Source organism: Sphaerodactylus townsendi, linkage group LG08, assembly GCF_021028975.2.
Source record: "Sphaerodactylus townsendi isolate TG3544 linkage group LG08, MPM_Stown_v2.3, whole genome shotgun sequence".
Classification (NCBI taxonomy): Eukaryota; Metazoa; Chordata; class Lepidosauria; order Squamata; family Sphaerodactylidae; genus Sphaerodactylus; species Sphaerodactylus townsendi.
In genome coordinates this window covers 88,988,854-89,009,895 of record NC_059432.1, presented here as the reverse complement: position 1 = coordinate 89,009,895, position 21,042 = coordinate 88,988,854, and the positions used below count along the sequence as shown (strand labels likewise).

The 21,042-nt window shown below is 40.9% G+C and overlaps 1 protein-coding gene across 1 annotated transcript in view; it reads right to left on the bottom strand.

Moving 5' to 3' along the window:
• Positions 1–21,042, bottom strand: part of MME (membrane metalloendopeptidase) — a 79,618-nt gene that overhangs the window by 16,764 nt on the left and 41,812 nt on the right. The window contains 8 exon segments of the mRNA XM_048505909.1: positions 506–564; positions 3,121–3,157; positions 3,160–3,217; positions 8,482–8,562; positions 9,894–9,992; positions 12,081–12,209; positions 18,302–18,395; positions 18,505–18,641. Coding sequence (XP_048361866.1) covers positions 506–564; positions 3,121–3,157; positions 3,160–3,217; positions 8,482–8,562; positions 9,894–9,992; positions 12,081–12,209; positions 18,302–18,395; positions 18,505–18,641 — 694 coding nt within the window.

The window sequence follows — 21,042 nt, the reverse complement described above, 5'->3', positions numbered from 1 at the left end:
CAGAAGCAAATGAATACTCATAGCAAGAGTTAAAAGGCCACTTCTTGGCCAAATCAAGGTGTGCAGAAATTCTGAGCTGTGTGGCAACATGACCAGCATGCTCACCCCCGTTCCCTATTGGAGGGTTGTGTAGGTTTATGATATGAAAGCTCTCCTGCCAGAGAACCTAGACAGGTCAGCAAGTCAGGGTAGACAGTACTAAAACTAGGTGGACCAATGAAAGGCCAGCATGGTATAGCGATAGGGTTGCCAGCTCTGGGTTGGGAAATACCTGGAGATTTTTTTGAGGGGGGGAACCTCATGAAGGAGAGATTTGGGGAGGAGAGGGACCTCAGCAGAGTAGAAGGCCATAGAGTCTACCCGCCAAAGCAGTCATTTTCCCCAGGGGAAGTGATTTCTGCCATGTGAAGATCAGTTGTAATTCCAGGAGATCTCCACAGTGCACTTGGAAGATGGAAACCCTACCTTGTTGGTTGGCAATGTTTCTTAAAGGGGCTTAACTTACCAATCTGATTCCTGTTTGCTGAATAAAATGCATTGACTACAGCTGCTCCACTTATCCACCTATGAAAAATTCAATTGACAAACATGAAGTATTAGTAACAGTAGGAGTGGAAAATCGAATAGGCATGAATTGTACTAAATCTGACTCCACATCAGAGGTAGTAAAACTCTGAATACCAGTGTCAGGAAGCAACTTGGGGGGCGGGGTTGTCCTCTATGCTTGTTGTTAGACCTCAAGAGGAACCCTTTGGACACTCTGTGAGACAGGATGCTAGATTAGTCTGACCCAGCGGGGCTCTTCTTATGTTCTAACGGTATGGGGTCTTTTTGTCCATTATTGACTTCATGTCATCTTTTGTAGGCATATAACCTGCGCCACATTCTTCCCTGTGTTTTCTGCAATTCATGTGATGTTTGTGTTATTTAATGTTCAGAATATTTTATGATGCTCCAATATATTTCGCTTAACATTCTCGATAAGGGCTCTTATGCTGATAATTTCCACCACTGAAACAGTAAACATGTCAGTTTATCAGGCATAGTGTTTGACTTTGACCTGGAATACTTTTCTTCAAATCCACATTTAGACAATGATCCAGTGGTTAAACCACGGAATGATGGCCTCACAGCAGCACAGTTATCACACAACCCAGCTTATTATGTGATTTACAGAATAAAAATATTTTCCTGGTAGTAAGAACAGGTGCTTCAAATGCAAGTCATTCTGTCCATTATTATCTGAAGTAAAGACACTGCTGAATCAGTCTATTGCAGCTAACTCAGCAGTCTATCTCCAGTACAAATACGCAGGTAAATAGGGTTCAGAGATTAGTAGCTGGCCATATCCTAAGAACCATGATTAGCTTTAGCAATTAACACTGGGTTGACAACATGCTTAAGCCAGCCAGTTGGAGAAGGGCAGCAGGTATATGAAGGAAGCAGAAAGGAGCGGGGAATGACTGTAATACTGTGACTAACTTCTAATCACATAACCACAGCTAAATTTCACCTTTCTTGCCCTGATAGATGTCTGTTCAAATTGCTGAGTGAGAATAGTACAGATTCACAAGGACATAATGACGTAGTTTACTTTTTGTGATCCTGATTGATGATTTTGAAGGTGAGAATCCAAGACTCTCATCCTTCCCCAACACTGTTTTAAAATCACCTTGCCAGGTAGAGAGTGAAAATTGTTCCTATAGCACAGGGGTCGGGAACCTTTCACATTCAAAGAGCCATTTGGACCCATTTTCCATGGGAAAGAAAACCCATGGAGCCGCAAATACTTTTTGACATTTAAAATGAAGATAACACTGCGTATTTTGTTTTTTTACCTTTACGCTTTGTATCAAACAACTATAGTGTGTTGCTTGAAGAATCCATGAGCCAGCCCCACTTTTCTCTCCACTCCAACCTATGCGCTCCCAGTTCGAACGGTGAGCACGCGCCAGCAGCCGACCTGAGCTGAGCCTCTTTGATCCCACAAGCTTACGTTGGAGGCAGGGGCTGCGGCTGCATTACCTGAGTTGAGCAGCCTTTTCTCTTACGGGGAGGATGCACTCAAAGCTCGGCTGGGCAGGGAGGCCCCGGCGCAGCGACCCGACTGAGCTCGCCTCTTTTCTCACACACACCTCCCCTGCAGGGCATTTTAAGATGCAGGGAGGTGAGAAAGCCATACTCTGCAGGTAGAAATAACTGTCAAAATTCTTGGCTGCATTTCCCAACTTCCTGTTTCTCGTTTTATGGACAGCTATAAGAATGAAGGCAGTTCTATTCGGCTTTGCACCTCAGACTTCGGAGATGATGCACAAGTGCGGATCATTAAAATTACATTTACAATTCAGAATTGGATGGACTTGGATTTTTTTAATTATCAGCACAATTTGCTGCTCTCCTCGGGAAGTGAGAGCGGAAGTGGAGTGAACTGGACAGGCGATTTGGCCCAAAAGATGCAGCAGCAACAGCCCTGCAGGATCCCTCAAGCTCCCGTTGGGCAGGGGAGCGACCCAGCCTGGGCTTCGGCCTCCTGCGGGGAGGATCCCGCAAGCTCCCGTTGGAACGGGGGCCAGCGCCAGCAGCGACCCACGGCCTGGGCACAGGCCTCTCCCCTCCCACCGCAAAGGGAAGCCGAGCAAGCTGACTCCAGCTGGGCGCAGCTTTTCTCCCTGTGGAGGGGAGAAAAGCGGCGCCCGGCGCTGACCTGCTGCTTCCGGGAGAATCCCATCCACAGCAGCCGGCCTGAGCTGTGGCAATGTCGCCACGAAGTCCAGCTCCCGTTTGGGCAGGGGAGGCACTTGCCCGTAGCGGCAGGCACTGAGCCAGGCGCTTTCTCTCCACCTCTCCTGCAGCAAGGGGCAGCGGCCCGCGCCGGGAGACGCTCAAGTAAAGCGTTTCGCGGCTGCCGCGAGCAGTTCCGACTTGCTATAGCATGAAGGTGCTTCTATTGCTGTGCTGCCAGCAAGCCAACCTGTACCCAGGCAGAGGGACACAGCATTCTCATATCGCCCACACTTAACAGGACAGGAAAGTTTAATGAGTGGCAAGATGAAAGATATCCAACAGAAGTTATAATTAAAAGAAAATTATATTCACGAATTATACAGTTGAAGTACGTACTCTTCCTTGTTCACTTCTCTCGAGGCCTTCAGCACAGCTGGTCAAACACTGAATTTTGAATGTAATTGCCAAAGTATTCATTTTCATTGTAGTTCAGCTTAAAGGAAAAAGAGGAAGGGAACTGTCATTTGCTGTAGAAATGTAGCATGATATAATGGCTGGAGCACTAAACTTAACCTGAGAAGTATCCAATGGGGATCCGCATTAAGCCATGAATATATCACGTGGTCTTCACAAGACCCTTACTCATCTTATTACATTTACTTTCCATTTTTCTTCTATAAAATTTGAAGTAGCAACCGTTAGGTTCTGAGATCTTCCACCTGACACTGATCAGACCACAACCTGCTTAGCTTGGGCAAGATAGCTGTGCCTTGTACCTTTCAACCGTCCTGTAGGACTTCTTCTTAAGTTTGACCTACCATACCAAGTGACTTGCTTGATTTAAGTGGCATAACACCTGGTGCACTTTTCTAAACTCCTGAAATAACTGAAAGGGAAATGGAAGTCCCCACTTTAAACTTGGGATTCCAAAACTTAAACATACTGTTAATTTTTTAAAAAAATGTAAATATTGGTATAGATTTTTTCTTCCAGAAACTCTTCTTAATTAGTTTGTATAGAAAACTGTGCATGAAACAATATATTAATACACAGTTTGTATGATCTAATTTTCAACATTGTGCCATTTGTGGATATTTACATTGGGTACTTGGGGCCATAGACATCTTTTTATGAAAAGCCCTGTATTTGCATAATAAACCTGAGTCCTGCTAAAAGCCCCAAGTTTGCAGAACAACATGAAATCGAAACACTGACACAAACAATAACAACAAAAATTTGGCTAGGTAACTCCCCGCTCAATAAAAGCCACTGTATCTTTAAGTAAAATGGATGACTTCAGTGACCCCTTGCTGTCACAAATGCAACAGCATTGCCAGCCCCTCAGTTCTTAGTTTCAACAGGGAAAGAGACAGAAATGAAGACTCAAGGCCCTCTCCAGGACTTGTTTTGGACTTCTGAGGGTGAATTCAATGGGGTCAAGCCCAACAGCAGCCATTGGGCAACTTGCTGCCATGTGATTTGTATTACTCGCTGAGGCCTGGCTGTTTGCTACTGTTTAACGGCAGAACCCTACCTGAATCCAGTGTAGTACAGTTTTTAAAGTTGCAGAATTGGATCTGGAAGACCTAGGTTCGCATCCTCACTCTGTTGTGGAAGCTCGCTTTCTGACTTTGGGTCAGTTACAATGGCATATCTAGGGAAGGCAAAAGGGGGTAGACAAGCCAGGTGCCATTCACCTGGGTCATGGGGGGGTGTATTTTGGCCACCTGCCCCCTCTCTCTCACCCCTGCACCCAGCCCCCAACCAAACTCATCCCTGTCAGCAGCCAGCACCATGCCATTGGTTCAGACCAGTAGCCAGCTAAGCTGTAGTTTTCCTGTGTAGAGGCTGTCAGGGGGAGGGAAGGAGGGAAAGCTGAATACAGGGGGAAAGATAGGTAGATGAGTTGGTGAATGGAAAGGAAAGAAGAAAGGAAGAAAAAGGAAGAGGCTATGAGGATTTTCAGGAAAAGAAACAGTAAATGATAGGGGACAGGAAAATTAGATGCCTCCTCCACAAATTCTGGGTGTTCCTTTACTTTAAAAATATGTTATTATATCATAATAAAATAATGAGCTTGAAATGCTTGCTAAGCTACTAAGACCAACTAAAACAGACTTTTACAGATGGTTATATATAGTTAGAAGTCCATTCCTGGGTGTAAAAGTATTCTTAGTAAATTACTCTAAAGAGAAAGATACTGGCTATAAATAAAATAATCTAATCGAAACAGAGCAAAGTGCCCCTAGGATGCTGAGAACAGTCAGGAAGTGATTAAAGGCTAAAAATTATGAAATGGGAAACTGATCTGTTCCAGAATCCTAAGTATCACAGAAAAGATCTGAGTTTGAGAGAAATTTCCCAGATAGTTACAGTGCAATCCTATGCAGCTTTACTCCTGTCTAAGACCATTGACTTCAGTGGACCTAGGATGCAGCAAATCATTGTAATAGTGTATTGTTTAGTTATTCCCCATTCGGTTCTAACAGCTTGTACTAGTGGCTTTTCAAATTTATACCATGTCACTAGTGAACATGTCATATGCATCACTGTTTACACAAGCCAAAATATGTTTGTGTCTTTATCCTAGGGAGCATAGAACAATTACTTCAAGTAGGAAGATTACTTTCCCTCACCTGTTCTTATCCTAAGACAATATTATACTTGTGGCTAGAGAAGAAGACCGCCACGCTTATAAGCTTCTGTGTTTCCCCCTCTGCTTTATTATGCGTGGTAGGTTGCTTTCAACTTGGCAATGGAGCGAAAGGGTATGCTCTTGTGGTGAACAATAAGAATTGAAACATTGGCACAACAAGCTTCTTTGCTGCCCTTAAATTTCCAGCTAATATCAGATCAAAATATTCCAATATTCTTTCTAGGATACCTAGTGAAATGGGAGAATCAGTGTAGACTTCCTTTTCCTTCTGGACAATTCTGACAATGAAAACTTGTGAATTGGTAGCCGCGATTTTTTTACTGGAGGTGATGCCTTTGTATTTGTGTACCTTTTATCTCAGGTTTTTTTATTGTGTTATGATTGTTGTTATGCCAAATAAAGGCTTATTATTATTATTACAATATTATGACTACTGTAATTCCTTGCCTGCTTTGTGCAATTTTTTAGAGCTGAGCTGAGTCTCCTTTAATGTGTGGGGTTGGATAGCAAAAATGTAAGATTGGTAGAATGTTGTGGGTTTTCCAGGCTGAATAGCCAGGTTCCAGTAGTATTTTCTCCTGACATTTCACCTGCAGGCTAATTCAGCTGGGAAAATCAGCAGTAGCAGAACTTGTTATAAACTGAGCTGGACACAGAATGTTATCTGAAAACACAGACATTCTGGACCACTCTGACAGTTACTACTTCAGACTACACAGAGCAGCCACTGAAATCCACAAGCACATGGACAATTTCAACAAAAAGGAAGAAACTATGAACATGAACAAAATTTGACTGCCAGTACTTAAAAACACTAGAATCAAGATAATGTTTAATGAACACCACTCAGACTCAGGATGTCTCTCTGCAGGAAGCAATAAAATGGATTGTAAATGAGTACCTAAATACACAGCAAACTGCTATGCAAATTCCTTTACTAATTGACTATGCAACTTCAGTGTTACATACAAATGCTAAAATGAGGGAAATCCACTGAACAAATGCAAACTACACTTGCAAAACTGTACCTTTAACACTTTTAACAAATGTACATTGTTCTTTCTCCCACCCTGAATGTTTCACAGGTATATATACTCCACTTGCTTTATTGACTTGGACTATTTACTATTTTGACTTTCCAACTGTGAACTTTTATATGCTAGAGATTATTCTCAGCCATGTTCCTCTTTATATACATTTGGCTCCTCTTCTCTAGACTTTTGTATTTTGCTACTTGACTAATGTTCTGAGCCCTTGGCTACTCAGTGGCATCTTCTACTCAAGAAGGTCAAAGTGGTTATATAATCCTCAAAATAATCCTCACACCGTTCCAAGGAGGAAATTATCAACACAGACTTGCTGCTTGGAAAAAGCATTACTTGTAAACAAGTTTATCAAAAAAATGCAACATGAGGTAATGGGGCAGAAAGCCAATCAGCTTAACAACATATAAATGATCATTGATCAAGCTTTCTGGCAGATCTGGCAATATTAGTTATTTACTGGGAAAATCTCCTAAGATATACAAAATGCTTACATATTGATTTATACCAGGAATACATTTTTTTACAGGCTATGTTTGTTCTCAGTGCTGCTCCTAGAAATGCCTCTGTCGGGTAGAACTTGCCCTATACATCAAAGTCTGCTGTTACTCAATTCAGATTTACTGACTAATGGAAGCATCTTTCTAGAGGCCAGAATAACTCAGGACTTCCAGTATGGAAGGAATAATGAGACTACACCGCACAAATAGTTGATCACAAAATCCTTCGCAAATCCATTGGCTTCTATCCTGTGAAGCTCCAATGAAAGATTGCATGGATATTCCCCACCTTTCTCCCATCACTGCAGACCCTGGGTTGGACATGGATGAATAGATTGGAGTGGGGAAGAGCTACAGAGACATCCTATCTGAGCCCTGATGTATCTGCTTCCTATCTGAGCACTGATGTAAACAAAAAGGTGCCTGCAGAAGCTACACAACTACTGGATATTAAGGTCACCAAGGGAACCTAAGAATAGAATTCAATTTATATAACCTTTCAGTTTCATATGTGTTTGTGACTGCAAAGTAAGCTGAGGATTCACATGTGGATAAGTGACCCCAGATCACTATTACATCAGTTTACTATGATTGGTTTTGGCTACTGTTTATAACAAAATATTGATGGAACATCCCTAGCAGCTACACAATACCATTACAAATAATACAAAATTATAACATTATTGTTTTTTATGTTGCTTCACACACAGTGGGTTGACTCTACGATTCTGTTCTGTTAACAAGGGCACTTTTCTCTAGCACAAGGAACCTTCTACCTACACAAGAGGCTTTTCTGCTGGTGGAAACCTGAAGTCTCCTGAAGTTGGAGGAAAGCCCACCGCTAGCAAATGGAAATCTAGGATCCAACCCAATCATTTTCTGTATTATCAGCCAATTCACACATTCATCTGCGAGTAAGACTGAGAAAGTAAATAATGTGTGCATGTCACTACCCCTTAAGAATACATAGACACACATATTCACATATTTGCAAACCGTTATACTGGATTTATTGTACAAAAGTAGAAGTGCTGAGAACTGAGGTTTGCTCCCACCATATCTTTAAGCTCAGTGACATTTATTTAGGTTGACTCAATGGCTGTGATCCAGTGAGGGAATCCCATTTATGGAAGGCGATCTTCTCCACTGCCACCTTTGAGAAAATAAAGGCCTCATGTACCAGTGGAACTTCCAGAACCACAGGAGCTATGTCAGTGGAGTACAGCCAAAGTCCCTCTACTTTGAACAGTTCACAGAACTCCTGCATAAGTAGTATTTCAACAAGACTTACACAAGGGAATTTCTTTGCAGATTCTTCCCCTGAAAACACTAATGTGGGAATACAGTATATGCTGTCACTTAGGCCGTTTCCTCACATGTAGAATATTGCACTTTCAATCCACTTTCACAATTGTTTGAAAGTGGATTTTGCTATTCCTCACAATATAGTCCAGCTGCAAAGTGCATTGATTGAAAGTACATTATTCTGCATGTGCAGAAGGGGCCTTTGGTAAGCTCTTTCCATTAATAAATTAGAAGGTTTCTCTTTTGTACTTACATCTTTATATTCTTTATTCAGTTTATCATTGTCCTTTATGATATCATCAGGATAACCAATCCTTTCCGTAATGGCTGTAGCCTAAAAATAAATTGTGAAGTCTAAAATGAACAGAAGTTGGGTGAAAATTCAGACATCCAGTTAGCCATAATTTATCCTAACCTCGTGCACTTCCAAGCTGCTTGTCCACATTTCATAGAGTAAATCCTTTCAAAGTGAATACTTCCATGAAACTGACCAAAGGAATAAATTAGTATTTATTAGTATCTGATTCTAATTTCAAAGTTTTATTATAAGCCATGTGAAACTCAAAACTTCCTTGACAATACTTTTTGATACTTCCAATGTGTAAGTACCACAACCATTTTAACAATAAATCTTCACGTTGCTCACTTTGGCTTTGTCATCCTGCTGACTGAATATATTGCCAGTCCCTCCTGGGGGGGGTCAATGCCGACATCATCTACTTATTTTAATTGTGGAAGATCACTGCTGCTAGTGTTTTAATGTTTTAATTCTATTTGTTGTTTTCTCGGAAACAATTTGTTGTGATAAAATGTTGATTGAGTTTGTGAACGCCCTAAAAGCTTATACGAGGGTAGGGTGGTCTATTAAATTTAAATAATAATAATAATAATAATAATAATAATAATAATAATAATAATAATAATAATAATAATAATAATAATAATAATAATAATAATAATAATAAATACAACTAGTTTAACACCACAGTTAGTTCAGTTATCCAAGATTAATTGCCCTCTGATTTTGGTTTTACCCATTAATTGCCCTCTGTGTTTGGTTTTATGCATTTGTAGTGAAAGAGATAGAAAAAGAGAGCATTAATATGTTCAATTTAATTATAATTGATTTGAACTGAAAAGATAAATAAGTTTAAATATGCCCCATGCATTTTGCTCATTGTTTCTACTAGACTTGTGCATGGGAGTTGGTTTTATTTCTTTTATTTTTGTTATTGATTCCAAAAGGGAATATTTCATTACTGGATTGCTTTGTATGTTTTTTTCATTATTATTTTTTCATTATTTTTTCATTTTTCATAATTCTATTTTGTAATAATTTTCTATCAGATTCAATGGAACACCCCACCCCTTCTTGGGTCTGTATCTTCATGGTTTTTCTGTGCAAATGGGGATGAACAATGAAGGGGGATTAAAGTATTCTTTCAGGACACTGACACTTCAAATTTCAGACCAATAGAATGCAGACCCTCCCCTTTTCTGAAGTAATGAAAAAAGTCAATGTTTAACATTAAAGTCTATGATAAAATTGACAGAACACATTCCAAACACAAGCAATCAGATAGCAGAGTTTGAACAAAATTGCAAACAAATTTGAACAAAATTGCTTCAAAATTATAAAGTTCGTCTTAAAATAGATTTACTTGCCTTTTCTTCTGCTCTCTTTTTGGTTTCTGCATCCATCCAACTCAGTTCATCCAGTGTTTTTACAAAAACCTCACGGATTTGTGTAATCATGTCTTGTACCTGGACACAGACAGTATAATAAGATTAAATGGTTCAATTTGTGTGATAGATTTCATTTTGGTATGCTAGATTAATTTTCATGTAAGTGGAAGACTAAAGATACTGACAAAATGTTAAGTCATGATGCAATCGCATCAAGGCGTCAAAGATCCTTGAAAGCCTCTGCATGCCGCCAGAGTGCTTGAGGCGGGCGATGAAACGGAAGTCACGTTAACTCGATGCAAACATCACGAATAGAGGCGCAGGCGACGATGGCTGCACTCTGCAGGAACTCGCCCCACCCACTCGCGGTGTCTTTCACCTCATTAAGCCTGCGAGCGTCCAGCCAGCCATTTACGCGCTGCCTCGGCCCTGGAGGTCGAGGACAGTGTGGAGTTACGCCCGCATATGAGCGAGAGGACAGCTTCAGAGGGCGTAGATCGAAGAACAAGCTGTCTTCAGCCTTTGACGAAAGTTCATACAGCGCCACAGAAAACGCTCCTCTAACAGCAACACTTTAAGGGTTGTTGTTTTGTTTAAAGCGTTGTTGTTTAGGGCGGCTTGACGCTGCCCTGGGGGGAGGGAAGAAGAGTCAGGTCCTGTGCGAACGGCGGCCTGGGGGCGCCTTTTTTGGCGCCCCCAGGCCGTCATAAATGGGCCGTGCGGAAACGGCCATAGTTATCAAACAGAAATGTTTTGTAAATAATTACCACTGTTATTTAAAACATTTCTACATCTTTTGAAAAAAAAGTTATGCTAAAGTGACAGTATACCTGTGTTACAGAGTTACAATGATTTTACTACCAGATTAATTCTCATAGTTTCTACCAAAGAATCCTGGAAACTGGAGACTAGCTGCTAAGAATTGTGGCTTCACAGAACTAGAGTTCCCAGGGTTTGCTGGAGAAAGAGAATAACTATTAAAGCAGCTAAATCTATAGATTGTATGTTTATCACATATGTAACCTTTGGAGCTGGTTTCTCTATGTGTTCGCATACAAATTTAAGACTCTTGCTGCTGCTGGATTAATACAGCAATGAGAAATGTTGGCATCCCTAAGTCTACACCCAAGTTCAATCATTTTCATCGCATGAACCACCAAATGTTTGAAGAAACTGCTTCCACTGCTTCAACCCCTCCTGCTGCAGACTCATAGATGAGCCAGCTGATGGCATGTCTTCTGGTCTGCTTAAGGAGGTTCCTTCAACTTGTAACTGTGAACTTTCCACCTGCAACTGATTAGCAGGAAGAAGGTTGGACTGTGGAAATCTTGTTTTTCCCTGTTTCAAGGTGACTGAGCTTAGTTAAGAATTTATGGTTAGCAATGAAGTACATTATTCTAATTTGCATGTTTTCAAATAGAGGAAGGGATGTGAATCATAAAGAAGACTAGATGCCATAAGGGTTTATTTTAAAAACATTATAAGAAAACAACTATTAAATAGATTATATGCTGTATTTTCAAATGTTATCTTCAAACAATGGGAAGGAATTTTGATTAATTTCAGCTGACCTACAACTATTTTTCCTTTCAGCAAAGCCAATTAACATGAGTTTTCTTCTCCATAATCTGTTTTTAACACCTTTTTTCCTACAACACACAAATGCTGCTTCTTTTAAACCTCCATTTCTAGCTAAGTGCTTGGTTTACTGCCCTAGAAGAGCTACATAATCCCATAATCCATCTAACTGCCAAAATATGTGGCTCACTTCTGGCATCTTGAAGTTGAATCATGTCTAGAATCCAGGTAGGGGTAAACAGTTTTAATAGACTTTGGGGGGTATATTTAACTTTATACCTGTTATTATTATCCATAATCAGTCTTTTTTCTGATCTTCCAGGCACTGCAACTGGAAACAAATACAGGGGGAAGAATAGTCTTGTCTGATATAGCTTTATTTTAGGTCCTTGCTGCTCCTAAAAGATACATTTCCTGCCCTCCCATTTGTTAATGTTAGAGGACAAACCAGGAACTCATGAACTGGTGACAAGAGCGTCTGGGTATTAACTAAGCAGCTATTGGATTTTTCCCATCAATAATCTGGATCTAACTCCTAATTATTTAATTATCTGGCAAAGATAACTCTGAACGGTCTGAGCCTGTTACCATGTGTTTGCTCTCTCCAGCAAATGCTGCTTCTACATACATCCTCCCTACAGCATTCTCCATGTTGCCATTGACGTAGTTTGCACAGCGGCGCCACGCAGCAGTGACTGCGGTTGTGCCATACAGCACCTGCAAAGCAAAAACAGTAGAGAAATTCTTCACCCTGGTGGCGGGCATTTTGGAAAAGCTTCATATTATTACTGTTTTTTTATTGCTACTAATTTTAGTGGAAAATTAATTGGTTAATACAGCACTTATCAATTCTCTTCTCTGCACTTCTTTGCAACCTAACTGCTTCAACAATCTATAAAGAATATTGTATCATTCCTTGCAGTGTACAGATATGCATTTGTACTTCTCTGCTCCAACGACAGGTGCTGGGGGACCTAGAAGTGTGAGACTGTCGTTCATTCAAAGCTGCACATTGAGGGCAACAGTGGATTTTCTCTGAGCCATAAACTAATTCCATAAAGATGAAATAGAGGGGAAGAGTTGTGGCTCAGTAGTATGAAGCAACCTTGGTGCACTGGGTGAGAACATGGAAATTAATTTTGATCCTATAGCCTTAGTAAATACCAAGCAATTGTGTTCATTTCATAGCAACACATTTCATTGCCTACCTCAACAAGACATGAAACAAACTTTGCTTGCTTTCTTCCTTTATATTTTGAAAATTATGTTGCTACAGACAGACATTGCTCCTGTGGTGAGGGCAATAGAAAGATCTGCACATTCTAAATGATCACTTAAAAACATGACTCAGTTTATTGTTTTATCAAATGAGCCCCCTACAGTATAATAATGGTAGAAATGTCCCCTATCACACTGTGGTGTAATAAAAGGAAGCCATCGGTGCTTACATCCAGTGTTTTGGAGTTGTTCAATATTATACTTTAAATGTCTCATACGCCACTTAGTGTAAGCCATTCCAGAGCCTGTATTTTGTTGCCCTAAAGGAAGATTTACTCTGGGTCATCACTGCTGCTGGCCAGATCCTCTGTATTGCTGTGTGGATATAGCTAGGACCTGACTGGTAGATGCAAGCCCCAAAGTGATGCCATTCACCTTCACTAAAGCCAGGAGCCAGCTGAGGTCTCCTCATTGTCTCATGCCAAGTCTGAAGCCATTCTTGGGTGGAAGAATGTGGATGCTTTGAAGGATCTGAAAGGTGTTAGTTGTAGTGGATCACAACTCTCCTGCACAGATGCATTGTGAGACCAACTGGGAGGAGAAGGATCAGAGCAAATTGGGAAAGGAGGCTTTGGATGGTGGTGGAAAGTGCCATCAAATCACAGACAACTTTTGGTGACCTCAGAGGGGTTTCAGGGCAAGAGAGGGACAGAGGTAGTTTGCCATTATCTATCTCTGTGTAGTGACTCTGGACTTCCTTAGTAGTCTCCCATATAAGTAATAACCAGGGCTAACCCTGCTTAGCTTCTCTCACAAGAATGAGCTAACCAGGGTCATTTAGGTCAGGGTGGCTCTGGGATCCTCTGTGGCAAATTTGGGTTTGCCTCTGCATAATGGGTGAAATGGTCATGAAATACAGCCTCAGCAGTGCTATGCATGTGTCAATAGTTCGTTCTGCATAGCCTAAATAAGATGCTTAAAAATGCATCCCGGGAAGGCACTCTGCACAGCTTTCTTCCCAAAACATTGTCACAATGCCTTATTTCAGTTCAAAGCATCTTTTTTAAAGGATGCTTCAAAGTGCACATTTTCCCACTAAGCCACCTGCAAGATGTCTCCTGCCAGGCTGTGTGGAATGCGGAGCTCTGAAGGCGTATTTTTTATGCTCAACAAGGTTCCAAAGCTTTTCAATTCTAAAATTCTCTGCCATCACTTCTAAATTGCCAAGAATTAGCACCCTTCCAAAAGAGCAGGGTTATTTGCAAGGCTTAATAAACTGCATGAGAATTAAGGCAGTGAGGACAGGTCTTCTGGGAATCGTTATCAGCATACAACAACATACAACAGCCGCTGCCAGGCTGACTCCCTTGAAGATGGCATTGTTTTCAGTTCCTTTTATTACATTTCGGTGATTTAGTGCTGCAAAGGAGCAGCCAAAGAGAATTGCACATCTTTCGCTCTCTAATTGGTTTCCCCTTCAACACAAATACGGGCGTGTCATGTCCTGAATCAAAGACAGCGTGGGCTGTAATGCAGTCTTGCCAAAATTAAGCTCTTTTGGTCTTACTTATTTCAATGGAAGAATTATAGTGCAAGCTTAAACAGTTACACCATTCTAAACCCATTGATTTTGATGGATGTGGAAGGACGTGGAAGGAAGCAACTCTGTTTAGAACTGCACAGCCAAGATCCCATACAGCTCTCTTCTGTTGAAATCAATGGGACTCAGAAGTGCTGAACTGAATTCCACTACAGGAAAGTACAGAAGCAGTGTTGGCATGCTATTGATGATTTATTTGTGGCCACAAAAACATAAGCACATGTTAACATCTCAATTAATTTTGTGCTGAAAATCCAAATCTAGTTTTGTTGGGCCAGAAATCCAGTAGGGAAAGTGGAATGTTATTTACAATATTGCTTCCAATTCTCATGAAGGCAATGAATTGATAATGCATTTCTGGTGATATATCTCTGGTGATGTATTCACACATTTCTCTCTCTTTCCCCTGCAGAGGACTGACAGGATGAAGTAAATGCACCCCAACCTCTATGGCCCAATAATTCTCCTCAGTCTGGTTTTTTTGTGGGTCACCACTGAGCCTCTTCCAGTGATGCACAAGCAGATATAGCACAGTTTGGGTTAGGATTACTTACTGCCTGGAGACATCCTTTGTCTGGGTGGTGTCCATGTCTCCAGGCAGAAAGGGTGATGTCTCCAGGCAGCAAGCAATCAAAGGACTAGTGAACACCTCCCAGACAAAGGATGTCTCTAGGCAGCAAGCAATCAAAAGGTCAGGATACTACAATGCAGATGCCCTCACTAATTAATTATGCTTTCTTCATGGTTACTCGCATGCTAAATGGGTGGATCCCACCCAACACATGCAAATCAAGCTTCCTAATTGCATCCTTTACTCTTGTTAACAGGCAAATGGTTCTTTCTCCCACCCTGGACATTCCACAGGTATATATACTCCAATTGCTTTACTACTATCAGATCCTCTGAAGATGCCAGCCACAGATGCAAGAGAAATATCAGGAGAAAATGCTACTAGAACACGGCCATACAGCCCGGAAACCACACAACATCCCAGTGATTCTGGCCGTGAAAGCCTTCGACAATACACAGTCTGTACACACTGTTATAAGGTTACTATTGAGCACCGTGGAGCACATTGAAATGGAGTTGCAACACACAGCTCTTTCGGAGCATGAGAGTTTCAGATGTGCTCCAAAGAAGGCCAGCAATATTCTGGGTGTACTGTGGGGATTCTGAAAGATCATTGTAGCAGTCCCCAGATAAAAGAATTGGGGTATCTCTGTCTATTTGGAGGATCATGAGAGCCTGCGTACGCTACTGAGTCACTGTTATAGACACAATGGCTTGGCTTTAAGGCTTATTCTTCTTACCTATGGGAAAACTTGTAGAAAGCCAAATTGGGTTGAGGGATTATTATTTTCTGCATGAGAACCATACCATTATGTAATAAAATATCCATGAATCACAACTGATTGATTTACAAATACATAAGTACGGATCTCAAGAAATGGCTCAAGATCCAAAAAGACTGCATGAACACCCCCCCCCCCTTTTTTAATGCTGACCTTAAAGAAATTTTTAATTGCTCTCTGAGTTCCCCCAAGTTAAAAAAGCGGTTTGGCAATTAAATATGAAAGCCTTTTACAACACAAATGGGAAGGAAATTGTGCGGATGAATTGGTAAATGCATCCTCTTTGAAAACTGTTCACATCTCAGGAGAGTTCGTATGGCATAGTAGCAAAAGCTGCTGGCCTTGGAGGTTGAGTTCACCTCCATGCTCAAACATAAAGTCCACTGAGTAGCCCACTGCTCACTCTAATATACTTGACAGTGCTGTGGTAAGGATAAAAATTGAATAAAAGGCATGAATGCCCTTGAGGTCTATGGTAGAAAAGCAGAATGAAGAAATGGGCTTTTTTCCTTGAGAAGTATAAAGAAAAGTTTGGGGGTATGGAAGTGTGCAAACATTTAAACACACATGCCTCTCAAAACCATACTGAATCCTTTTACAGATGCTTTCTAAATATGAAGAATATATTATATTTTGGTTGTAGCCACCCAGTGTTACTGCACCATCTTGCTGACCTCCCAACCATCAATCATTGATCATCAATCATTAATGACCACCTAACATCAGAGGCGTATCTAGGCAAACTGGAGCCCGGGGAAAACCTGAGTTTGCCCCCCACTGGTATGGGCGGCCACCCTCCCCCTACCATGACCAAATAATGATTTTTTGCACCAGCTCACAAAACACCTCCCACCCCCACCAAAACATACATGGCTCTCTCCCCACCAACTCTCTTTCCTAATTTTGTCCTCACACCAACCCTATGAAGTAGATTGTTAGCCTGAGAAACAGCTCCAAGCCAGTGCAAGTGGGTATTAAGCATGTACATCTCTCACAAATCACTCCCAGCAAAACATTTACCAAACAAATGACAGCATCATCTCTCACAAAACAGCTCCAGTGGAATCCACCCCCAAACTTTCAATGGTGTTTAAACTAGGGAGTCCAGATTCTTCTTTTAAATCCACCTTAAAGGGAGAATCTGGGGTCCCCAGTTAAAACAACATTGAAAATGATGCTGTTTGGGGTGGATTCTCCCCCACCCTGAAACAGCATCACTTTCAATGTTTAAACTGTGGACCTCACATTCTCCCTTTAAGTCCATGCCGAAGGGGATGGATTTAAAAGGAGAATCTGGGGAAATTTGGAGTGTGCCTGCTATCAGGGGTGCAATTGTTAAGTTAGCAGCACCAAAATTTCAGGGTATCTTTAGGAGACTCTCCTGATGATACCACCCAGGTTTGGTGAAATTAGGTTCAAGGGGTCCAAAGTTATGGACCCTCAAAGATGTAGCCCCCATCTCCTATTAGTTCCCATTGGAAACAATGGGGGATGGGACACCCCTTTTGGTAGTCCATAACTTTGGACCCCCTGAACCAAACCTCACCTAACTTGAGTAGTATCATCAGGAGAGTCTCCGGAAAAATCTCTGAAATTTTGGTGCTGCTAGCTTAAAAACTGCACCCCCTTCAGGCCGAAAACTGAAACAACACTAAAACATACAAAAAATGCACAAACGAACCTGAATTTTTTGCGCCCTCCACTAGGGGGTGGCCGGGGATATAGGGTACCCCATGTCCTTAGGCAAATACGCCACTGCCTAGCATTCTGCACTTTGAGCATCTTCCCCCCTTTTCTGTTTTGCCTTGTTATTCTCATCTGGTCCCTGTTGTCCCTCCTATTGCCAAGATAACACCAGGAAAAGGATTAATGAAAGGTCAGGGATGTTGATTACAGGCTGAATGAGGTTATTATAATTTCTGCCATCTGTGCATGCATGTTAGGTTTTCTGAATTTTTAGCTTTACCTTAGAGTTATATTTTTATATGTACTGTTTTGTATGTTTGTAAGTCACCCCCAGTCAGGAATGAGTGGGGTATAAATGCAATAAAACAATACACAAATAAAATTATAGACATTATATGCATACTGGTTCTGGTGGGTTTTCCAGGCTGTGTGGCCGTGGTCTGGTGGATCTTGTTCCTAACGTTTTGCCTGCATCTGTGGCTGGCATCTTCAGAGGTATATCACAGAGGGAAGTCTGTTACACACTGTGTCCAGTTGAATCCGGCCGTGAAAGCCTTCGACAATACATTATATGCATATATCCCAATCTAGGCTGAGTTGCATTGACAAAAGGGATTTAAACATGATAAATTGGATTTCAGAATGGAGGGGATGTGCATTTGAATACATATCCAATTAACATCATATTGTGGATAACCAGATGTACCCTCTGATGCACATCTGGATGCACATCTGATATACACCATTCATTCCTGACCCAGCAGTTGATACCAACTTGGAAACCTGCTTATGGATCTGCCTAGCTGGCTGTGGCATTACACATCAATAGAAGGTTCAGCAAATATCTAGAGCTTCTTGTGTTACTCAGTTGCTACATGTCACTGTGCTGATTCTTGGACTTTGTATTATAAATCTCAACTGTTACATACTCAAAAATATGAGAGTTTCTGCACCTTACGGTAAGTAGCCCTTGTGTCCTTGTAGCTTTGGCTTAGAGTGTTTACCAAATCCATTATGTATCGCCAGCTCATATAGTTTTGAAGATCTCTAAAAAATAAAATGGCAGAAAGAAACTGGTTACGTTCCTAGAACTGTGGGATATAATAGCAACTTAGCAACAAAAACTGTAAAATATTTATATAACTGGCATAGCTACCTGGGACTGTATTTACTAATAATAGGCTTTAGTTTGATCAGATATTCTGGAGCATAAACAACCACATCTTCTGTATTTGGAATACTGATGTTCACAGCTTTCATTACATTATTTACGAACAATAACCAGTTGAATGGCTAGGAAGAAAAAAAATACAGGTTAAGTGTGTATTCAATGTATTACTGTAATCCTAAAGACAGCCTCAGGGATGGATTTCCTGCTCGCGTTGCAGTTCTATTGGCAGAATGCCTACAGAAGTGGCTCCATAACTTTTTCCTCTCTCCCTTAGTGCCACTCTCTGTCCTTGATCCTGGAGAAATGAGACCAGCCACTAAATGATTGTCCCAGATACTCCCATGTCACCCAGGTGGCAATTCAACAGATCACGGTTGATTGTGTTAAACACTGCTGAGAGATCTAATAACAACAACAACAGCAGTGCAGACCTCCCTTGATCCAACTGAGTACAGAGATCATCTGTGATGGCAACCAGCACAGTCTCCATTCCATGACCAGGTCAGAAGCTGGGCTTGAATGGGTCTAAAGTTGATGTGTCATCCAAGAAAGCCCGAGGCTGTTCTACCACCTCCTTACTCAGAAATGATAAATCCAAAACAGAGTGATAGTATTCATGGACATCACTGGACTCAGAAGGGTGTAACTCTGCTTAAGAGGGCACCGTGTGGAAGCAGTCCAGAGTAGGTCGACATAATTGTAAATTCTATTTAACTCCATGGGGCACAATCCCTTGAAAGTCACTTCAGCACTAAAGGCTATTTCATGTAAAAATGCCATTTTGTTTTGCATTCTGCTTTCTGGCTTTTCATAACTAGACTGCTATTGTAAACAAATTCCCCATAGGTAACAAAGAAAATGTTGCTCAGTTCATAAACAACAATAAACCACTGTTCAGCAATTTTCTATGAGCGTGGGAAATACTTGGCGAGCAGGCAATAAATTAAACTGAATTTGATACATTTTGAGTTTGGTAAGTTGCAAAAAAATTAAAAACTCTCATTCCAAAACCGATCTCTGGGTTCCTTAATTAAGGACATTTTTGAAATTCATATTTTATCATTTTGCTGCTGAAATTTGGCATCAAAACTTTAAGGATCCAAATTTAGCACAAAAATTTGAAATGTCACTGGATTAAAAAAAACAATCTAAGGGAATATTTCTCCATTTGTTAAAAAGACAGCCTGAAGTTAATGTAAAATTTTTATGGAATGTTATTGCAAGTTATCTGTTGTATCCCAGCAAATACTGATTGCTGCTGCAGTCATTGAAATGCTGCTGAAAAATTGATGTCATGTGCTGGGAAATGGTGTCATATAATTTATACAGATTGCAGCTATCTACAGAGTATTAACTAACTACATTCCATGACACCTGGTACTCCAGAGCTGGGTGGAAGGGGCAGTGGCGAAGCCACCAGGGGGCAGCACTGTGCGCGACACACCGGGCGCAGCATTTCTAGTCATGTGGGGGGCGGAAAGAGAGAGAGAGAGAGAGAGAAAAAAAAGTTATGTTTGCCTCACTTCCTTCAAATTTTAAAGGGCCATTATACCTTCATAGATTGACCGACTAGCTTCCTCTCTCTCCTTTTTGGCTCCTGGGCCAAAATCTGAAACTTTCCCCAAATTCCAGGGGATGGATTTTCATTACTCCCTGAATTTGAAAGTGTTTTGAGTCACTTGAGATATCCCTCAGCTCACCAAAACAGCTACCTTCTGTTTTATTTTTGGCTTGGATGCACACATCCCGAAGTTCCTCATATACTTTACCCAGAATTGTGAAATTGTAGCAAGGACAATGGGTAGTGGAACTCAATTGGGCTGTGTGAGAATGCAGAGAGCATGCTGCTCTGTACAGTACAGATAGGAAGGAATACTATATATCAACCTGCTGGAATGAATACAGCTCAATACCCACAATTTATGATCAAAAAACCAGCTCCCTGGTGATTAATGGACAGGAAATGAACCCAACTGGTAAGTATTTCAACATCCTTAATTAAATTGTGAATTACAAGACATTTATTTCAGTATCTCAAAAAGCCATGTATATTGAGGTCTCGATCATATGCAAATAAATCTAAATGCAATATATTAATTAATTAATAAGCTGGTGTGGGTTTTCCAGGCTGTGTGGCCATGGTATTTGAATGTGTCTGGGTGGAGCTCATTTGCAGTTCCATTTGTATGGGTGAATCCTGGTAGTTTGAATGCCTTTGACAATAGAAATGAATTAATAGGAGTAAGTTGCATTATACAGACCTCTGTAAGATGCTGAGGAGGCTCGTTTAGGGTTTCTCCTTTAATCACTTGACAGTGCTATAACTAGATTATGAGTGCCAAAGATCTCAGCCTTTGCACCTTAGTTCTTTAACTGTAAGACATTAACTTTTTTCCTGAATGTGCATGAGATAAATGCCACATTTCTGCTATTAATGGCTGAAAAATCGCTTGTATACCTCTCCAACATTTGATTTAAAATTATGAACAACAAGTGGACCAATTCGTGTATCATGATTGAGCT